Raw genomic sequence first — 17,744 nt, forward strand, 5'->3', positions numbered from 1 at the left:
GCGGTCCCCGACTTTCGTACACAATGCGTTCCCGAAAACTTGTACGAAAGTCGAATGTGCGAAAGTCGAACCATTGACTTCCATACTAATTAGGGGTTACGTTCCAAAAGAGCGGAATATACGTACTAAAACCTTTTTTTTTCACGGAATTCATTTCAATTGACTTAATTTTAATAATATGTTAATAAAACTCCTCAAATCATCTAATTTCTTTCGAAAATACGCAGAAAATGCAAATAAAAGTTTAAAAAACAAGAACTCCGTTGGCTATTGAGTGAAACTTCCTCTTGGCGTTTAAGTTGACATTCCACTTATTACGTCCACTATAAATAAAAGGACATATCAAGAAGCATAACAAAATGTATTTGTTGAGCCCGCACTCTGGATACCTTTTAATTTTTACACCAAAATTATATATTTGGCAGGTGACATTCGTGATCGCGTGTATTCCGCATGTTATTCAAAAAAGACAAAAGACAAACGGAATTCGGGTGATATTTCGTGCAATATCGTTGCTGAAGGTTTACATGACTTAAACAGCACTCAAACGAAAAAACACAATTAGAAAGAAGGTCTTACTAGTTTTATTGAAAGTTACTCGATGTCTGGTCAACTTCTTTTGAAAAATATCTTCAATGAAGGCATTCTTCTTCTCTTGATAAAGGAGCCTATAGCAGGCAGTCTCTCTCCCAAATAAATCACTCAGATTAGAGTCAATTACCAACAGTTCCCTTCATTATATACGTTCGTATTGTTCGCATACACTGCCGATACTGCCATTTGAAACAATTGAATGTTGGGATGCGCAATATACATCGCGGGAATTTAAAAAAAATTACAGACCCACGTCCGAAAGTCCGAATTTAGCGTACGAAAGTCGAGTAAAAGGTGTCAATTTTGAACGTACGAAAGTGCGAATTGTACGAAAGTCGAGGACCGCCTGTATAGTTAATTAACTAACATCTCTCAAATATCCAAAGGGGACACACCACCTTGCGAAAAAATGATTTCATGCCGTCTCGGCATTTACACTGCTACGATGGATTTGTCTGATGTATACATTCTTATCTACCAAACGCCATTTCAGCGGCACGCCCATCTGATACTCGGCTTCATCCAACTTCTTATTTTCAACAGGTAGCTCGCTTTACCCCCACTCCTACTGTCAAGTGCTAGCGCACAATCCGAGGCGTTTTGCAAAATACACGTGCTTCTCCACAGGATTTTCTTGTTCTTCAATTATTTTTAGTCCATCTTTGGAAGTTCTCATGAGATAAGAAGATGAATTCGAATTGCTATCAGGGAAATACCAAATATCCTGAGAAAATATCCCTTTGTCTGTGAGTGTAGCAATAGAGATTTATAGCACAACTCATAAATTGTAACTTGATATCTATTTTTGGAAAAAAATACCGCATCAACTTCCGAGAAGCTCAGCTACGAGGATATCGAGTTTTGCCAGAATGCTAAGTCTCCGTCGTATTTTGACATTTATTTCCTTGCGTAAAATGCTTAAATAAAGTCAGAAATATGTCGTGTTTGGTCTTATTCTTTTTTAAATTACACGCACATTACTAATATTTCAATCCAATAAAGGTGTAATATCAATTGACGAAAGTCATTTTTAGACACCTTTTGGGATAATAGATTACTCGTGCAGCAGTTGACCTCCAGCAATGGGGAACTTCGAAGCAGGTAGGCAGAAAAAGGTCAGTGGGCGAGAAAGAGGGAAGGGTGAAACACGATTCTATTATTGTCCTGTAACTTGATATTTTCTTTTGAAGCTTTTGATTTATGGTCTTTGTAATACAAACCCTGCGTGAGCTGGGGCCTTTTGTTTGATTTCGGTGAGGAGGAAAGCGTCAGAGGAGGGGCCGAGGGTTGATGGATGGAGGGGGTAGCGGATTTTGGGAATTGTGTTACGTAGTTACTATCCCACGGCACTGAGGTTCTCCTGAAGGGGGAAAATGAGGATTTTCGGATTTTTTCACCTGATCATTTTCGGTTCCCCACGTAGAACTCTTTTCACCGCTCTAACCCACGAATTTTATGTAGTTCGTCAACTTCCCTAAAACGGCACTGCATACACTAAACGATTAGAGTTCTCTACATTTTTTGGAGTAAACTACCAACGATGTGCATGCGACAGTGTATGACGCGAAATTCAAAGTATTCGAGGTATTGGAGATGGTACCTTTAGCATAATTAATCTAGATCTTGAATATCGAATACTTTCTAATATTCGAGTATTCGTGGATACTATTCACACATCTCTACTTTTTACTATTCAATCATGATGGAACACTAGGTTGGGACAAGTCAGGAAAGTCAGGAAAGTCAGGAAATAGTCAGGAAAAAAAGTTTTGGTCAGGAAAATCAGGAAATCGTCAGGATGAGCGCCCGAAGAGTCAGGATGGATCGGATTGTGTGCCTTTTGCTGTGCCGCCGGCCACCGCACGCCGCACTGGCGGCAAGCGACAGCCGCAAGATGAGCCGAGAACGCCCGCGCCGCGCTGTCTCACCGCCTCCCTTCCCCTCGTGCTAACCCGTGCCGAACTGGGCTGCCGCCTTCACCGCCGAAGCAAGGAGTGCTGGCGTCGCTCTGCCTGCCGCTGCATGGCAAGGTTCTCGCATGTGTTCTAGCAATTCACCGCTTTACACGACGCAATTTTGATTGCGCCTTCGCACGTACGTCAGACTGCGCAATTCCGTGTACCGTGTAAAACGGCCTTTAGACACTCTTAACCCTCTCATGCATGCATGCATGCATGAAATCCTTTGGAGTAATCAAAAAATAAAATAAACATGTGACGAGTGCAAAAAGTGAAAAGGGTTGAAATTTTACATCGCTTGCTGCAGCGGTTCCAATTAGGCAAACGTTTAGCAAATAATTTAGACTATTGAAAAGGAACCAACTTCAATATTGAGCTCAGAGAGAATTCAGAAGAGTCAAAGCATTTTTAGAAAATTTCTAGAAAACATTCAGCAATGTGAGTCACTTAAAAATAACGATCATTGATTATAAAATAAATTTTGAAATTACCGATTGCTAATTCAGATGCACTATAATTGAATTCATATGCCTACTTTTAAAGCTCCTCTCGATCACCCGTCAGGTATGCTATCAGCTAAATAAAACTAAAACACATATATGCATATGCTTTTCACTAAGGATGACCATGTCATTGCAAAACGCTATTTTCTCACCATGCGTCTTGTCGTTCATTATCATGCTCTGGAAAAATTAGTTGATAATTGAGAATAGAGAAAAGTATAAAGTCTGAACGCAATGAAGATTACCAATAAATCTGGAGCAAAGTATCAATACCTGAATTAATGACTTTTGATCGGATAACCAGGCTAAAATCTCAAAAGTAAAAAGAATCCTTCACTTGGAAGAGGTTCTGATTCAATACAGTTGCAAGTACATATGACGTGAAAAGAAAAAAAATTGAAACGGTTTATCCTAATTTACCTTAGAAGTTTAGCAAGACTACCAATTTATAGCTTGTTCGAGTGAAGGAATAATTACCATAAAAAATATAGGTTTCTATCATGCGATTTACGATCTTTCCCGTGATGCCTGAGAAATATTTTTAATGCGCTAAAATATTTTTGAACTTCAATTATCACATGTTATGGGTTATTCTGCTCAGCCATTGCCTGGAAAATTGCTCTGTATTATTTAATGGCGTACAAAATAATAAAATTACAACTAGTTTTTAGTCTCACGTCTAGAAATGAGGTTGAATGATTTCTTACAATGGGGATACAGTGGAGGTCATGCCTTTCGGGTTGATGATGTAAAAACATAATTGTCTTTGCACGAATAAGTATGTTAGGTAATTTATCTCAAAAGTGGAAAAAAATCTAGCTTATCACATGTGATAGGAGCATCGCAAATCTTGTACATCACTTCTTTGGTATATATACATATTAATTTTGACCGATTCACTTTCAGCGATATTTTTTTAACGTGTGAGGGGTATTAAGAGGTTGTTGGTGCCGATTTGTATATCCATGAAATAAAAGGATTCCTAAATTCAAGTGCCCACGTGTAGTATGAGACGTTTCGTCCAGCTTTCTTCGTTTCTGACAGTTTGAGCACGTCGCCACTGTATAGCGGGAGGCCGGCATACACGGCAGTGTAACGCGCTCTTCTTCCACAAAAAGTCATTTTATCATTTGTGGACTACTGAGACCATTAACGGAGAAAGCGCAGGAAATATTGACTACATTGTGTTGAACGCATGGCGACGCAGCGTCTCAGGAACCTTAAATGAATTCTGTACTACCATACGACAATGCAATAGCAAAGTTGCATTGGGTCGTCTGTGACATAGTAGCGGCTTGGTAGGCTCATGCGCAGAAGCGAGTGAGGCAACCTTAGGCTCTAAACCTTGGCTCCACGGTCGCTCCTTTTCCGCGCCTTTCCCCCCACACCCCCCGCCATCCCACGCGCTCCCCGGGTCTACGCCCGCGGCGGGTCAACAATAACAGTGCGACGGTGACGAGTCCGGACGAGTCGGTGTGCCTGGAGAGCAGCGGAGGTTGCGTTTTCTTCATTGAAGGTAGGCTGTCACGAATATTAGCAAACTCACTGTCGTGTTATTTTATCCACTCCATTCGACTATTCATTGAAACTTAATGGTGCTGTAGTTCAAAATGAGATTGTATTATTTTCAGACCCGAATGCTGAGGCCCATTTCGTCTCTAGTCATGGTCGGGGGAAAGCAGACGTATTGGAACGAGGATTGGTCAAAGGAGCTTCATTTCAGCTGCTTCTCACCAAAGACTTCGACTGCATTAAAGCATGGATTGCCAGAAGGAAAACCAACATCTTTCTACTGCTCGGTGTGCTGCAAGACGAATCAACTCGGCAACATGGGTCGCGGTGCCCTGACTAAACACCTGTCATCAACCCACCACAATACTGCCGTCGAGAACAAGAAGAGCTGTTACGGGATCAAGATATTTTGTTTGCCTTCCGCTAAGAAGGTAAGTGATGGTGAGTTATTTGTAAAATCTTCGGGGTTTTCTGGTTCTCTACCCCAGCCTGATTTTTGTAGGTGACTACAGCAACTCCCTCTACCTCTACATCCGCGTCGGTGAACCCCACGGCGGCGGCACCTGGTTCCTCAGCATCGGGTGGGACTGCAGAAGACCCTCGGGACGATCCCGATGACCCCACACCAGCTTCACCTGCCTGCACATGTTCATGCCCATGTGCGCGATGTACCAACGAAGTTATCGCCGTCCCGAAGACTGCTGGTTTGCAAGGTCTTAACACCTGGTTAATGAAGCAAGATACTACCAAAGCTGAGATTTTGTGGTGTATCTATTGTGTAACGAGCCATACTTCTTTGTCTTCTGGGGGCAAGGCAGTGCAGTTATTTCCCACAATGTTCCCAGATAGTATGATTGCTGCAAAAATGGAATTGGGTCGGAACAAAATCGCCTATTCACTTGTACATGGTTTAGCCCCACATTTCCATGATGTTATCACATCTAAGTTAACCAAACTGGATTTTGTGGTAGTTTTATTTGACGAGAGTCTCAATAAGTGTAGCCAGAAGACTCAAATGGATCTTGCCATTAAATTTTGGTGTGATGATCAAAATGAAACGGTGACGAAATATTATGATTCAGTGTTCCTGGGTCGCTCAAGGGCGACTGATCTCATATCGGCATACTGCACAGCAATTCCTAGAAGTGTGCAGTCTCATGTGCTTATGGTTGGCATGGATGGCCCGAATGTTAATGTCAAGTTCCTGAAAGATCTCCAGATTTATATGAAAACAGAGTTTGGTGAGGATGAGCCACTGCTGCTGCTCATGGGGTCCTGTGGTTTGCACGTAGTTCATAATTCCTTCAAAGAGGGGGTTAGTAAGTGTGGCTGGAATATTGTCATGTTTCTCAGGGCCTTATACAATATATTTAAGAATGTGCCTGCCCGTCGCAGTAAGTATACAGAGTGGACAGGCTCTACTACTTTCCCAAATAAGTATTGTGCAGTGAGGTGGTTGAATAATGCACCTGGTGCCGATAATTGCATCAAAATATTGCCAAACGTAAAAACTTTTATTGAAAAAGTGAGAACTGGACCTGAAGAGGATAAAATAAAATCTGCCGGCTTCTTGTATGTTGCAAAAGCTGTTGAAGATAAGATGTTGGGGCCTAAGTTAGCCTTCTTCTCATATGTTGCAAGACTTGTTGAGCCATTCTTGACTACTTATCAAACCAATGACCCAATGGCGCCGTTCTTGCACACGGACCTGTCGAACTTAGTGTCGAACCTGCTTAGACATTTTGTCAAGAATGATTATGTAAATCGAAAGTCAGATGTATGTAAAGTTGACATTACCAATGAAGACAATCTGATTCCTGTGAAGAACTTCAATTTTAGTTTTTCTGTAAAGGACGCTCTCAAAAAAGTACAAGTATCTACTCCAGAAATGCTGAAGTTCAAGGAGGAGTGTGTGCTCCTGCTGAAGGCTATGGTTAGTAAAATTCTTGAAAAGGCTCCCTTGAATTACAAACTCTGCAGAGCCATAACTTTTTGTGACCCAGAACTGATTTCACATTCCAAAACTGCCGTTTCTACTCGACTGAACGGCTTCTTGGAACAACTGCACAGCCGCAATTGGCTTCCTGCAAGTGAGTGCGACACTATTTTGTCTGACTTTAAGGTGCTCTGTGACAAACAAGTATTTGCTAACGCCTGTCAAGAATATGATCGTCAGAGGCAGAGACTAGATCATTTCTGGAGAGGTATCTGGGATCGTTATAAGTGCTCAGATGGTTTAGTGAAAGTGATTAAAATGGCTCTGATCATAAGCCATGGCCAAGCTTTCATCGAGCGTGGCTTCTCCATCAATAAGGAGATAATAGTAGAGAACCAATTAGATATGTCTTTGGTGGCTCAGCGCCAAGTGTACGACTCAGTCAACGCTGCTGGTGGCGTAGAAAACATAAAAATATCTGCTGAAATGATCAACAGATTTCGGCACGCGCGCTCCGAGTATGAAGAAGCAAAGAAGCAGCGCCGATCTGAGGACGCTGAGGTCGAAAAAAAAAGGACCCATGAGAAGATGATTGGAACTGAAGTTAAGGAGCTTCAAGCCAAAAAGATGAAAGTGTTAGCATCAAGCCAGAAGGAGGCTGATGCCATTGATGAAGAAATAAAAAAGTTGACTGGTACTTTCTAACTTAACAATGGAGTTTCTAACTTAGACAATTTGTGAAGTGCACTTTAAATTAATAGTGATTTTTTTGTTCACCAAGTTTTTTTTACTGTTTTGACTAATGATTAAGTCACAGTGATTGCTAGTCCAAAGTGGCCATATTTTGTTTGGAAAGTCAATATGAAAGAACTATGATAATTTGTGAAGTGTACTTAAAATGAGGAAATAGTGATTTTTTTGTTCACCTTGTTTTTTTTACTGTTTTGACTAATGATTAAGTCACAGTGATTGCTAGTCCACAGTGGCCATTTTTTGTTTGGAAAGTCACTATGAAAGAACTATTATTATGTGTGAAGTGTACTTAAAATAAGTAAATTGTGATTGTTTTGTTCACCTTGTTTTTTACGGTTTTGACTAATGATTAAGTCACAATGATTGCTAGTCCACGGTGGCCATATTTTGTTTGGAAAGTCACTATGAAAGAACTATGATAATTTGTGAAGTGTACTTAAAATAAGGAAATAGTGATTTTTTTGTTCACCTTGTTTTTTTTTTACTGTTTTGACTAATGATTAAGTCACAGTGATTGCTAGTCCACAGTGGCCATTTTTTGTTTGGAAAGTCACTATGAAAGAACTATTATTATGTGTGAAGTGTACTTAAAATAAGTAAATTGTGATTGTTTTGTTCACCTTGTTTTTTTTACTGTTTTGACTAATGATTAAGTCACAATGATTGCTAGTCCACAGTGGCCATATTTTGTTTGGAAAGTACCAAAGTACCTAACGTGTAGTACTGTACAGTAGTAACATTTCTTGTAAGTTTTTCTGATATTACAATTAAAAAATACTGAAGTGTTGCATATTTTGAGCTATTTCCTTGTATATGACCTCTTATGACATCTTTCTTCATGCGTTAAAACTTATGGCGAACGCTAGAAAAAGTCAGGATATATCAAGATTTTGGTCAGGAAAAAGTCAGGAAAAGTCAGGATGGGAGGAAATTGAGATCTTGTCCCAACCTAGGGAACACATTATTGCAACTCTTGGCCTTTATTTTTCAATCTTGTCAAACTTTGTGCATTACAACCACTGGCACTGAGATTGTTAGCTGTACCTTAACAGGAGTTATTAGGTTGAAAATATCATTATTTTGGCACAATAGATATTCGTAGAAATCTTCAAGAAGCGAGCAAAAGTTGCATTGACTAGAATTCACCTTAAAATACAAGCACAGGCAGTCCTAAACAACGAATTATCTGGTACTTATGAATAAATGGATGAAGTTATTGTGAAAAAAAGCATAGCGGACATTAGATAACATCAAAATGACATACTTAAATGAATGAGATGCTGTCGATAACAACAACTTACAATTAACGTATCCCCCTTCCAGTGGCCATGGCTCAAACTCCCACTTCGATGTTATTTAGGTATTATAAAATTTTTGGTTTAACTGCTCCAGTTTTATGTTTTATGGCCTTACTTAGATATTAATGTTATAAATGATGCAAAATATGAGGGCTGCTGAGCCTCTATCGTTGGATATTTTGCTTTAAATTGAAAATAATCAACATGTCTCACAAACGAAGCTCTCACGACTGCTGGCAACTTTTACAAACAATCACAACACATGCTTCGTGTGTTGTTTGGGCACCTATGGCGTCATCGAGGCTTTGTTGGCAGTTGCTTGGGGGGTGAGGGAGTTTTTGGTGCTCTTTAAAATTGGTTATATTTTTCATTGAATATATTGCAAAGGAAAACTCAGATTTACGTGCGGTTTTCTTTGTTGAATTCAGAAAATAATTTTCTGTCTGCCTGTGAAATTAAAAAAATTCATGTATGTTCCCCATTGTACAAGAAATTTTGGCGGCTACGGAGCAGAGGACAGATTTGGGCGTTTCCCTGAATGCTTGATGTAAATGCAACTTAACCCATAGGATACTTAAATGATAATGTTAATTTGTAACATCACTGAATCATAGTTTTATCAATTGTTAAGGTTCTATTTTTCTATAAGATACATTAGTGAAACACCACTTAAGTGGACCAAAACAGGGCATCAACTTTGAAGAATTGGAAATGAAGGAAAGAAAGAAAGGAAGGGCCATTTGTGTCCCTCGAATGTGTTAAATAGAGAAGCCATTGATATTGTGAAGACATTGAAAATGTGATCTGAAAGGATAGATTCATACATGCTACATACTCTGTGGTGACTGGTGTTTCAGTATTACAACCCACCATCTCCTGATGGGGCATATTCTATAGTGAAATTAGTGATCACTCTGACTTTAAAATTCTATCGTTGGATTTAAACAATGTTCATTTGTGGAGCCAAGAGTGGGTACTTGAACTTTATCCGAGCGAATGCACGGTGGACCATTTTTTTGTGGAGTTCGTCCTACTATAACCATGTTTATGCTGTGCTGTTTGAATTAACATTAAGGCAACAGAGTAAGTGAAGGACCTAGGAGTTACGATAACTTCGAATCCCTTGTGGGGAACACTAATAAGGAATATTTGTGGCAAAACCCTGAACCCTGAAGCATATTTTAGGAAGATTTTCGGATGAGAAAGTAAAAGAAAGGTGCTATTTCGCATTCGTCCGACCGCACCTTGAATATGCAGCAAGCATATGGGATCCAGTGCAGGAAGACTTAATCCGTGAACTGAATAAAATATAAAGGAAAGCTGCGTGATTCGTCAAAAACTGCTATGGATGTACAGACAGCACTACCGAGATTTGAAGCAAATTAGGTTAGGAGCCACTAGAGACTCGGAGCCTGCACGCAAGACTTAGATTGCTTGAACAACTGAGAAGAGATATATTTAGGAGTGATGCGAAGAACGTTATCTTAGAGCCCTACTATATTTCCAGGTCTGACAGAAGTGATAAATTAAGAGAGATATTTTTTGCCGAATGGATAGATATGGTAATTCGTATTTCCTCAAAACAGAAAGGACTTTGATAAATGCTGGTTGTAATCTTGTATGACCATTTGTTTTTAAATGGTAGACAGCAGGTGTCCTAACACCCCCTTCCACATGCCTTTTTAGGCGGCTTGCGGGTTAGTATGTGGATGTAGATATACAAGCTGATGAAATTCTGCATCAGCTCTCCATTAGATGTTTAAGTTAATGCATTGGTGAAATACAGTCCCTCAGAAACTGGACTCCACAACTTGAGAAGCTGTGGAATCCTTCATGTGTAAAGTTAATAGAAGAATGGAAGTGCTGCTTCCTTTGATTTGCAAGGTAAAATATAAGCAGTATTCGAGCATTTAACCTGGAAAGAAATATCTTCAGGTACAAGTTTCAAGTTGAACCCCTTTACTTGTTCCTGCGATGAGAGGATATTACATCTATTCCCTTCAGTTGCCATGGAAAAAATTTCCCCTGGACCAGGAATTGAACCACAGACTTCTGGCTGTCAAGCTACAGCTAATACCACTACACACCCAAGTTCTGTAGCCATTTTTTGAAATTCATACCAATACATTTAATTCATCTGATTGGGTCTTATGAGCTCTGTAGCTTATCAAAAGTAGGCGTGCCATATCTGGATTTGCCGTATTTAGCCTTAAGTATTTGGAATTTTGTCTGTGTGTATGAGTCATTTGTGCCTGTAAACTTGTTTTTAATTAGAGAAAAAATTATTATATTTGAAATTATGTACAAATAATGACGCCATTGCACAGCTGACCAAGATATGAATGTTTGCAAAATAGCCTCATCATTTTGATGGGAGGCATATTTACATAGTCCATTAGTGTTATATTATGAATTTTAAATGTATTAATCCATTGGTAACTTTATGATATGAATTGTTGGATAGGTAAATTTTTACCTTATTTGCTTGATGATTTGATTATAATCAAGGAAAAATTAGGGAATGGATATTTTATGGATTCCTCCTATTCTATGTTCTCATGTGAGAGAAATTGATGGTAAACGTATCGTGTAAAGTGACCTATGTACATATCATGGCATCAGCTGGCAACAGTTTGTTTATAGAATTTCTTTCTTTTTAAGGTATCTGCAAGAAATAGGCTATACCGACACAATAATAGATGTTCGATCGCATCGAGTCAGGTCTCTCCTTGGTTTAAATAACAACGCTGAGAGTGAAGAAAACCTAAACAATGCACCTGTCCCAGCAGTCAACGGCAATGAGTCATCAAACAAAAGAGCCAGTGAAAATCAAGGGAGGAGAACTCCTGCCAAGAAGGTAAATTTTTATTCCTGTTTTTGCTCTATTTTTAGAAGTTTGATAATGGTGTAATGATTGATTCTACGCCTGGTAAAATAAGTCCACTAAAAACACGTCTTGGTACTATCCTGAATTTGGACATGAAATGTTTTTATGAACATAGCGTTGAGTATGTGACATGTGTGAAAACTAATTCTTTGCAAACAATCTCGAAATTTAAGTCAAGTCATGCATTTCAAATAATAAGGTGGAAGTTTATGAAAGAACGGAGCATGACAATGTAAATGGAAATTTTAATGTTTGTATTAACTAATGGATGACGTATCTTCAAATGTAATAATTCAACTGTCACACATCTCAGAAATAAGGGATCCTTTTTGCAATCATTTCTGGGGAAAAACTGTGCAATACAAATGGCTATTTTTAATTGCAGTGACTAAAGCAAACTGAACGACAGGAAGTAAATTATTACCTTGTGAAAAATATAGTAGACTCCTCGGCTTTTAAAGTCTTTTTTAATGTACTATTTAATATTAAAATATGAGTCAAAATTACATCATGCTTGGCATGCAATCCACCAACTTAAGCAAGGTGATAAATACCAAGTGCTCAAATATTGCTTCTGTCGAAGCTCTTGTTTTTACTAGGGTGGAATTCATCTCTTCCGGCAACAGGGACATGTTTCCAAGTGGAGAAAGGCTGGAGAAGTATTTTTCATTATCGGGAAAATGAATAGGAAAAGGTTGTTATCCACATTTTATTGGCTACGACACGCATTTAGTCATTTCCCTACATATTTTTAGTCTGTGTCAGCTCCCATGAGACTTCAAGGATCAACGTCCCTCCCCACTCCGTTCACCCAATGATATGCCCTATGGGCTGCCCTGCGCCTTGTTAATCCTGTTACTGACCATGATCATGTAGCCAAGTTTGAAGTCATGAATCGCGTGTTGGGGAAAACTATACAAAACACACACTTTTTTCAATTAATTATTTTATCACCATAGGTTTAAAAAAATAGCTATCTGCTTACTATTTGAAAAAGATTAAGCCAAAACATGAAGTCAATCTGAAATTATGAGCTTATTATTTGGTTTGATAAAACTTCTACGTATAAACATGATAAACAAACTTAAATAATGCCAGAAATACGTCATGCTTGGGATCATTATTTTTTCAATATTGTTTAGACATGTAATTTTGTAATGTTGGTTTACTTTCGTGAATTACTTAAAATTATAACACAATATGTAGGCTTTCTTTAGTTTTTGGGTTTCATTCTTCACCGTCTTTAAAATAATGCTATAAAACACTGGTATAGAAAAAAGATTTTTTGAGTTTTAGTGCTAGAAATAGGAATGCCTTAAATGGAAATAAATATTAGCGAGAAAGGATGAAAGAAAAAACTAATTATTGATTGAATTAAATTATTCTCGGGTTTCTGTCCAGGCAAGGCATATCTCTCTGTCGACGTTTCAATCGAGGACTTTTCTATTGTCATCATGGCCATTGATTCCTACCAGGTGTGGGGTGTTTTGTTTGTATAATTGTTTATATCCTTAATAATAATAGCTTTCACAAAGGTAATTTCATATGCTCCTCTGTTATATCCAGTGTATTGGAATGAGTGCTCGCATCCATGATTTTTTTATTTTGATATCGAGTGTAGCACAGTCAAAGCCCAGTTTGACATCATTTAAACTGAAAGTTTATGAATTTGAATTTTCTTCATAATAATTAGAATAGCCAAATTGCCTCACAGAAATGAGGTTTACGTCTAATGTAAAGATTCTTAAGTGTCTTTATTTATTAATAATACTTAAAATTGCTTTTTCTTGTGAATAACATAACTATTAGGTTCATTTCTTATGCAGAAATATGATGTAGTGGAACACAGCCACTTACTTCAGAGAAGCAGATGCCTGGTATGCTAATAGATCGCAAATAATTACTGAAATGAACAATGGTTCTATATTATGAAGTGGTGGATTGATTTAAAAAATTGAATTCAGTTCTTGCCTAATGTATTTCATGGAGCCTAGCTTGGGAAAGTCATATTACGAGTCTCGCAGTTGTTTGAATATGAAGAACTACTTAATTACATTAATATTGATAGTTAATTAATGGTAATGTTACAAATACAGAAAGGTGAATGAAATCTTTGTAAAAAATTAAATAATTATGTTGCTTCTTTCGATGAAATACTATTATTTTTGTATTGATAATTTTTGTGGATATACAGTTGTCTCTGGCTCTAGTTGGATACAGTATACTCTTCATTTCTTAATTCTTTGGTGGCATAAACCCTAATGCTACTCTTGCATCCTTTTGTTGCCACAGGGCCTTAGATAGGCAGTGATAATGCGGGTGTGTGTTTATGGATGTTCATGGATGGGGTGGGACTTGGCTGTGGCGTCCCCTGTGTGTCATCTCTATACTTACAAAATTTTCATCTCAGTGGTTTATCTTTTTTTTTAAGGAATGAACCTAATTTGCATCAATATATTTTATGTACTTGATCATGGCATCTGAAATTTCATTTATTGTACAAAATAGGGTAATGTATGTTTTGTTTACATTGGAAAATTTTTGCAGTAATTCCAATGACACAGAGATCTTTGATTACTTAATGGATGCTGGAATATGTACAGTGGAACTTGGTTAGTACGCACCTCCTTGGTATGTTTCCTCCTCACAGGGTTCCCACTCAACCGTGAATAAGCCGTGAATTTCGCCATGAAACCTTAGAAATATCTCAATCTTGATAATAGTATTCTACGATTTACTGTTCAAATTCGGTATGTTAATGATGTGTCATGGTCAGGCACGCACAGACTCTTAGTCCACGCATTTCTCTACACACGAATATTCGAAGTGTAGTAATTGGTCCGTACTATGTGACGACACATTGACCGATATTTTCCATTTTAATGGCGGAAGTCTGTTATTTTGTCTAAGTGTTTCAATTTCAGTGATAGCTTGGGATGGACTTGTATTCGAAAAAGGACGAATGATATAACTTGCATTTCCAATGGACCCAGAATGAACCATTTACGAAAATTATCTGATTTGTAACTCGAAGTTGGGTTCCTACACGAAATTGGGGCACATGCCATATGATTAGAAATACGAGTTTGCCATTGGAATTTTACTCAAGGAAAAATTTCTCCGGCTTTAATTTATGGCAAAGCTCTCAATAGACTACGCTCACCTCGTTTGGATCGTTTAAAGATCGTGGTCCTGTGGTATATTTTCTTACATCAATCGTATAACGAAAATGAGACCAAGTGTTTACAAAGTGTTGTTTGTGGCTAAAAACACCAGACACCCCCAGGAGATTGAATTACTATGGGGAGAAGCTGAGTGCCGTGGGATAGTAACATTAGCGCATTTCCCAAGATCCATTATCCCCCTCCACTCAGAACTCGCCTCCCCCCTCTAAAGCTTTCCTCTTCTCCGAAATAAAAAAAAGGTCTCAGCTCGCGCAGGGATCGTATTACGAAGACCTTAGCTTCGAAAGAAAATATCAAGTTACACGAGAACAATAGAAACGTGTTTCGCGCTCCCCTATTTTCTCACCCACTGACCTTTCTCAGCCTAACTGCTTCGAAGTTCCCAGTTTCTGGAGGTCAACTGCTGTATGAATCACCCAGTAGCCCAAAAGGTGTCTAACAATGAATTTCGGTAATTGGCATTATACTTTTATTAGATTGAAATATTTGTAAAGTGTACGCAATTCTTAAAAGAATGAGACCAAACACGACATATTTCTAACATTATTTAAGCATTTAAAACAAGAAAATAGTTGGAAAAATACAATGATGTTTTCTGGCAAAACTCGAAGTCCTCGTAGCTGAGCTTCTCGGCAGTTAATGTGGCATTTTTCCGAAAACAGGATAGCAGGTTATTATCAGTTATCAATTTACGAGTTATACTATATGTCTCAGTTGCTGAGGAAGGGATATCTTCTCAAGATATTGTGTTTCTCCCTATTAACAATCCGGATTCATCTACTCATCTGGCGCTACGATAATTAGAAAAGAATGTGTTAAGTGCCTTCTCTTTTGAACAAAAAATTTCATGGCTATTTATAGGCAGGATATTTGAAAGAGATATTATTCGAATCAACAATGTGACCTAAGTGTCTCGATAAAGTACTAGTATTCCTGTAATTGGCTAAAATTTTCTTTCAATCCTTAAGCAAATATCATAATTACGCATCAAAATCCTGCGTTTCCTGGGACATAGGCAACTCATTCAAACATTCCCGCATCAATCGTTTTCCCGCATTCATCGTTTTTTTCGTCCATCCCCCTGAAAAACGATAGATCGAGGTTCCACTGTAATTATATAAAATTGATTTTTTGATTTATTAAATTCTATAAACAATTTTAATAAATATTTTCATCGATCTCAGAATGATTGGGTAAGGGAAATTTGGTTACTGTGTGGTAATAACAACGTGCGCAAAAAACAATCTCTCAGAGGCGCGAGGAATTAAAAAGGGACTTCCGGTGTTCAGACGGAAGAAGGTCCTAAGGGCATTCGCATATTGAAGGAGGCCAGGGTATTCGGCGTCCGGGCAAGAGCGTGGTTGGGTTGGGCCTTAAGTTGGCCCTGAATTTTTCAAAGGTTGACGTCATAACAGATATCACGTTTCATTACTGCGTTTACATCATATGTCTCGTACGTATGGCGTATGTCGTGTACGTTAATTTTTAGTTAATATACGGTCGGTGATTGTCCTGTTTTTAACTTATAAACGGACCATGATTTTGACGACATTGAGACTGTGAAAACCTGAAAAAAACCGTGAAAACTTGGGAGAAAAACCATGAAAACCTGGAAAAAACCGTGAATTTCATTATTTAGGTAGAGTAGGAACCCTGTCCTTGGTACGGCGATTTCTCTCGGTCCTGGTACCATCCGAACAAAATACAGGTAAAAGTATTTGGTTAGTATGTTTGAAAAAGTTGCGCTTTCCTGGTTAGTACACTCAATTGCTTGTCGTGACGCAACCCGTAATTCATTCTCTTGTATCTGCTTAAGGGTTGTGAACCTCCAAATTAATGATTGAATTTACTATGATCAGCCATTGACATTCTTACATTCTTTCTACATCTCTCTTTCTGCAACCGTGATTTATTTAAATGCATTTCTCAATTCTTTTGATGTTATGAATAATAAAATGCAGCCATTTTTCTATACTCCGAGCTCATCTTCTTTTGCCTTTGCAGTGCCACACACTGCACAAATTTCGTGATTGGGCAGTTGTTGCTATTGCACGAGTTATCATAGTGAGGGCAGTTAAATTACAATTGAAATGGAGAGAAAACGAATAGTGAAGCAGATTACAACTTTAGAAATTATTGAAATTCTTGAGGAAGTGGACCGAAATCCTTGCTGGAGAGGTGAATTTCAACGAGTATTGCGAGTGTGATGATGATATCACTGTTTGCCAAACCATGTCAATCGATGAAATTCACGAACAGGAGTTGAAAGAAAACGAAGATGGAAGTGATGAAGATGATACTGAGGAAGGAAATGAGTATTATCCAATTTTCACTTTATCTAAAGCAGTTGAGGCTATGGAGTACATGCGTCATTACTAGGAACATGCAAAAGTTGCAAATGCGATAACACGACTTTTAGTGCGAATTCCAGGGGTTTCCCGCGAATACGCAAATTTTGTGTTAATAGCGATTTTCTCTAATTCATGGGCGATTTCCACCAACTCAGACGCAATTTTTATCATTTTTTTTCTTCTACTAATGCTAATGATTGCATTAACGCTAATGCATGGAAATTGTTAATGCATTAAATTTGTTAATACTGACGGTAGAGCTTCATTCAAAATTTTAAAATTCTCAGAATAAAACGAGGAATTCAATTGGAAGTCTGCAATTTACGTGCAAGCAACAATCATCCATGTAGCTAATTCATTTAAACAAAGCATGAGTTGACAGCCAACCAATGCCGCTGCTAGGGTTATAATCTGCGAAAGGAGGGAGACCAACCACCCTCGGAGTCCAAGATAATGCGAAGTCCCCACTAGGAAGGATCGAAAAAGGTTGGTGTTGAGAGTGTGATTATCTGAAAGACATTTCTAAACAGATGTCCAACATAAATGCTCCATAAAGAGGGAACCAAAGAGTCTCATGGAGATCATTCCTCAATTCATGCTAAGGAGAGAACTCCACCATCTCCAAAGAGTTAAGGGAGTTATAAATGAATCTCCAGAATATTTATAAGAGAACCTTTTTCGATAAAACCACTTATTGCATTTGCAAAACATGACAATCTCCAAAGCAGCTGCTGTAAAGTCAATATTAATGCAGATGGCTAAAAAGG

General features: G+C 38.3%; 2 protein-coding genes across 3 annotated transcripts in view; both read left to right on the plus strand.

Annotated features, from left to right (window-relative positions):
• LOC124158035 (striatin-3) overlaps positions 1 to 17,744 on the plus strand; it is a 73,775-nt gene that overhangs the window by 9,938 nt on the left and 46,093 nt on the right. The window contains exon 4 of the mRNA XM_046533189.1: positions 11,216 to 11,411. Coding sequence (XP_046389145.1) covers positions 11,216 to 11,411 — 196 coding nt within the window. The remainder of the gene's footprint in view (positions 1 to 11,215; positions 11,412 to 17,744) is intronic.
• On the plus strand, positions 2,290 to 7,254 carry LOC124158034. Of its 2 annotated transcripts, XM_046533188.1 has the most exons (3): positions 2,290 to 4,571; positions 4,687 to 4,998; positions 5,070 to 7,254. In XM_046533188.1, the coding sequence occupies exons 2-3, from the start codon at positions 4,693 to 4,695 to the stop codon at positions 7,206 to 7,208; spliced, it is 2,445 nt and encodes an 814-aa protein (XP_046389144.1). In that variant the 5' UTR covers positions 2,290 to 4,571; positions 4,687 to 4,692; the 3' UTR covers positions 7,209 to 7,254. The 2 variants fall into 2 exon arrangements, with proteins under 2 accessions (XP_046389144.1, XP_046389143.1); XM_046533187.1 differs by having other exon boundaries at positions 2,290 to 4,998.

This window comes from Ischnura elegans, chromosome 4 (genome assembly GCF_921293095.1).
Source record: "Ischnura elegans chromosome 4, ioIscEleg1.1, whole genome shotgun sequence".
In the NCBI taxonomy this organism is placed as follows: domain Eukaryota; kingdom Metazoa; phylum Arthropoda; class Insecta; order Odonata; family Coenagrionidae; genus Ischnura; species Ischnura elegans.

Coding starts and splice junctions, on each gene's coding strand:
- LOC124158034 (XM_046533187.1), top strand. CDS start 4,666: ATGAGATTGTATTATTTTCAGACCCGAATGCTGAGGCCCATTTCGTCT. Junction 4,999..5,069: donor GTTTGCCTTCCGCTAAGAAG/GTAAGTGATGGT, acceptor TGATTTTTGTAG/GTGACTACAGCAACTCCCTC.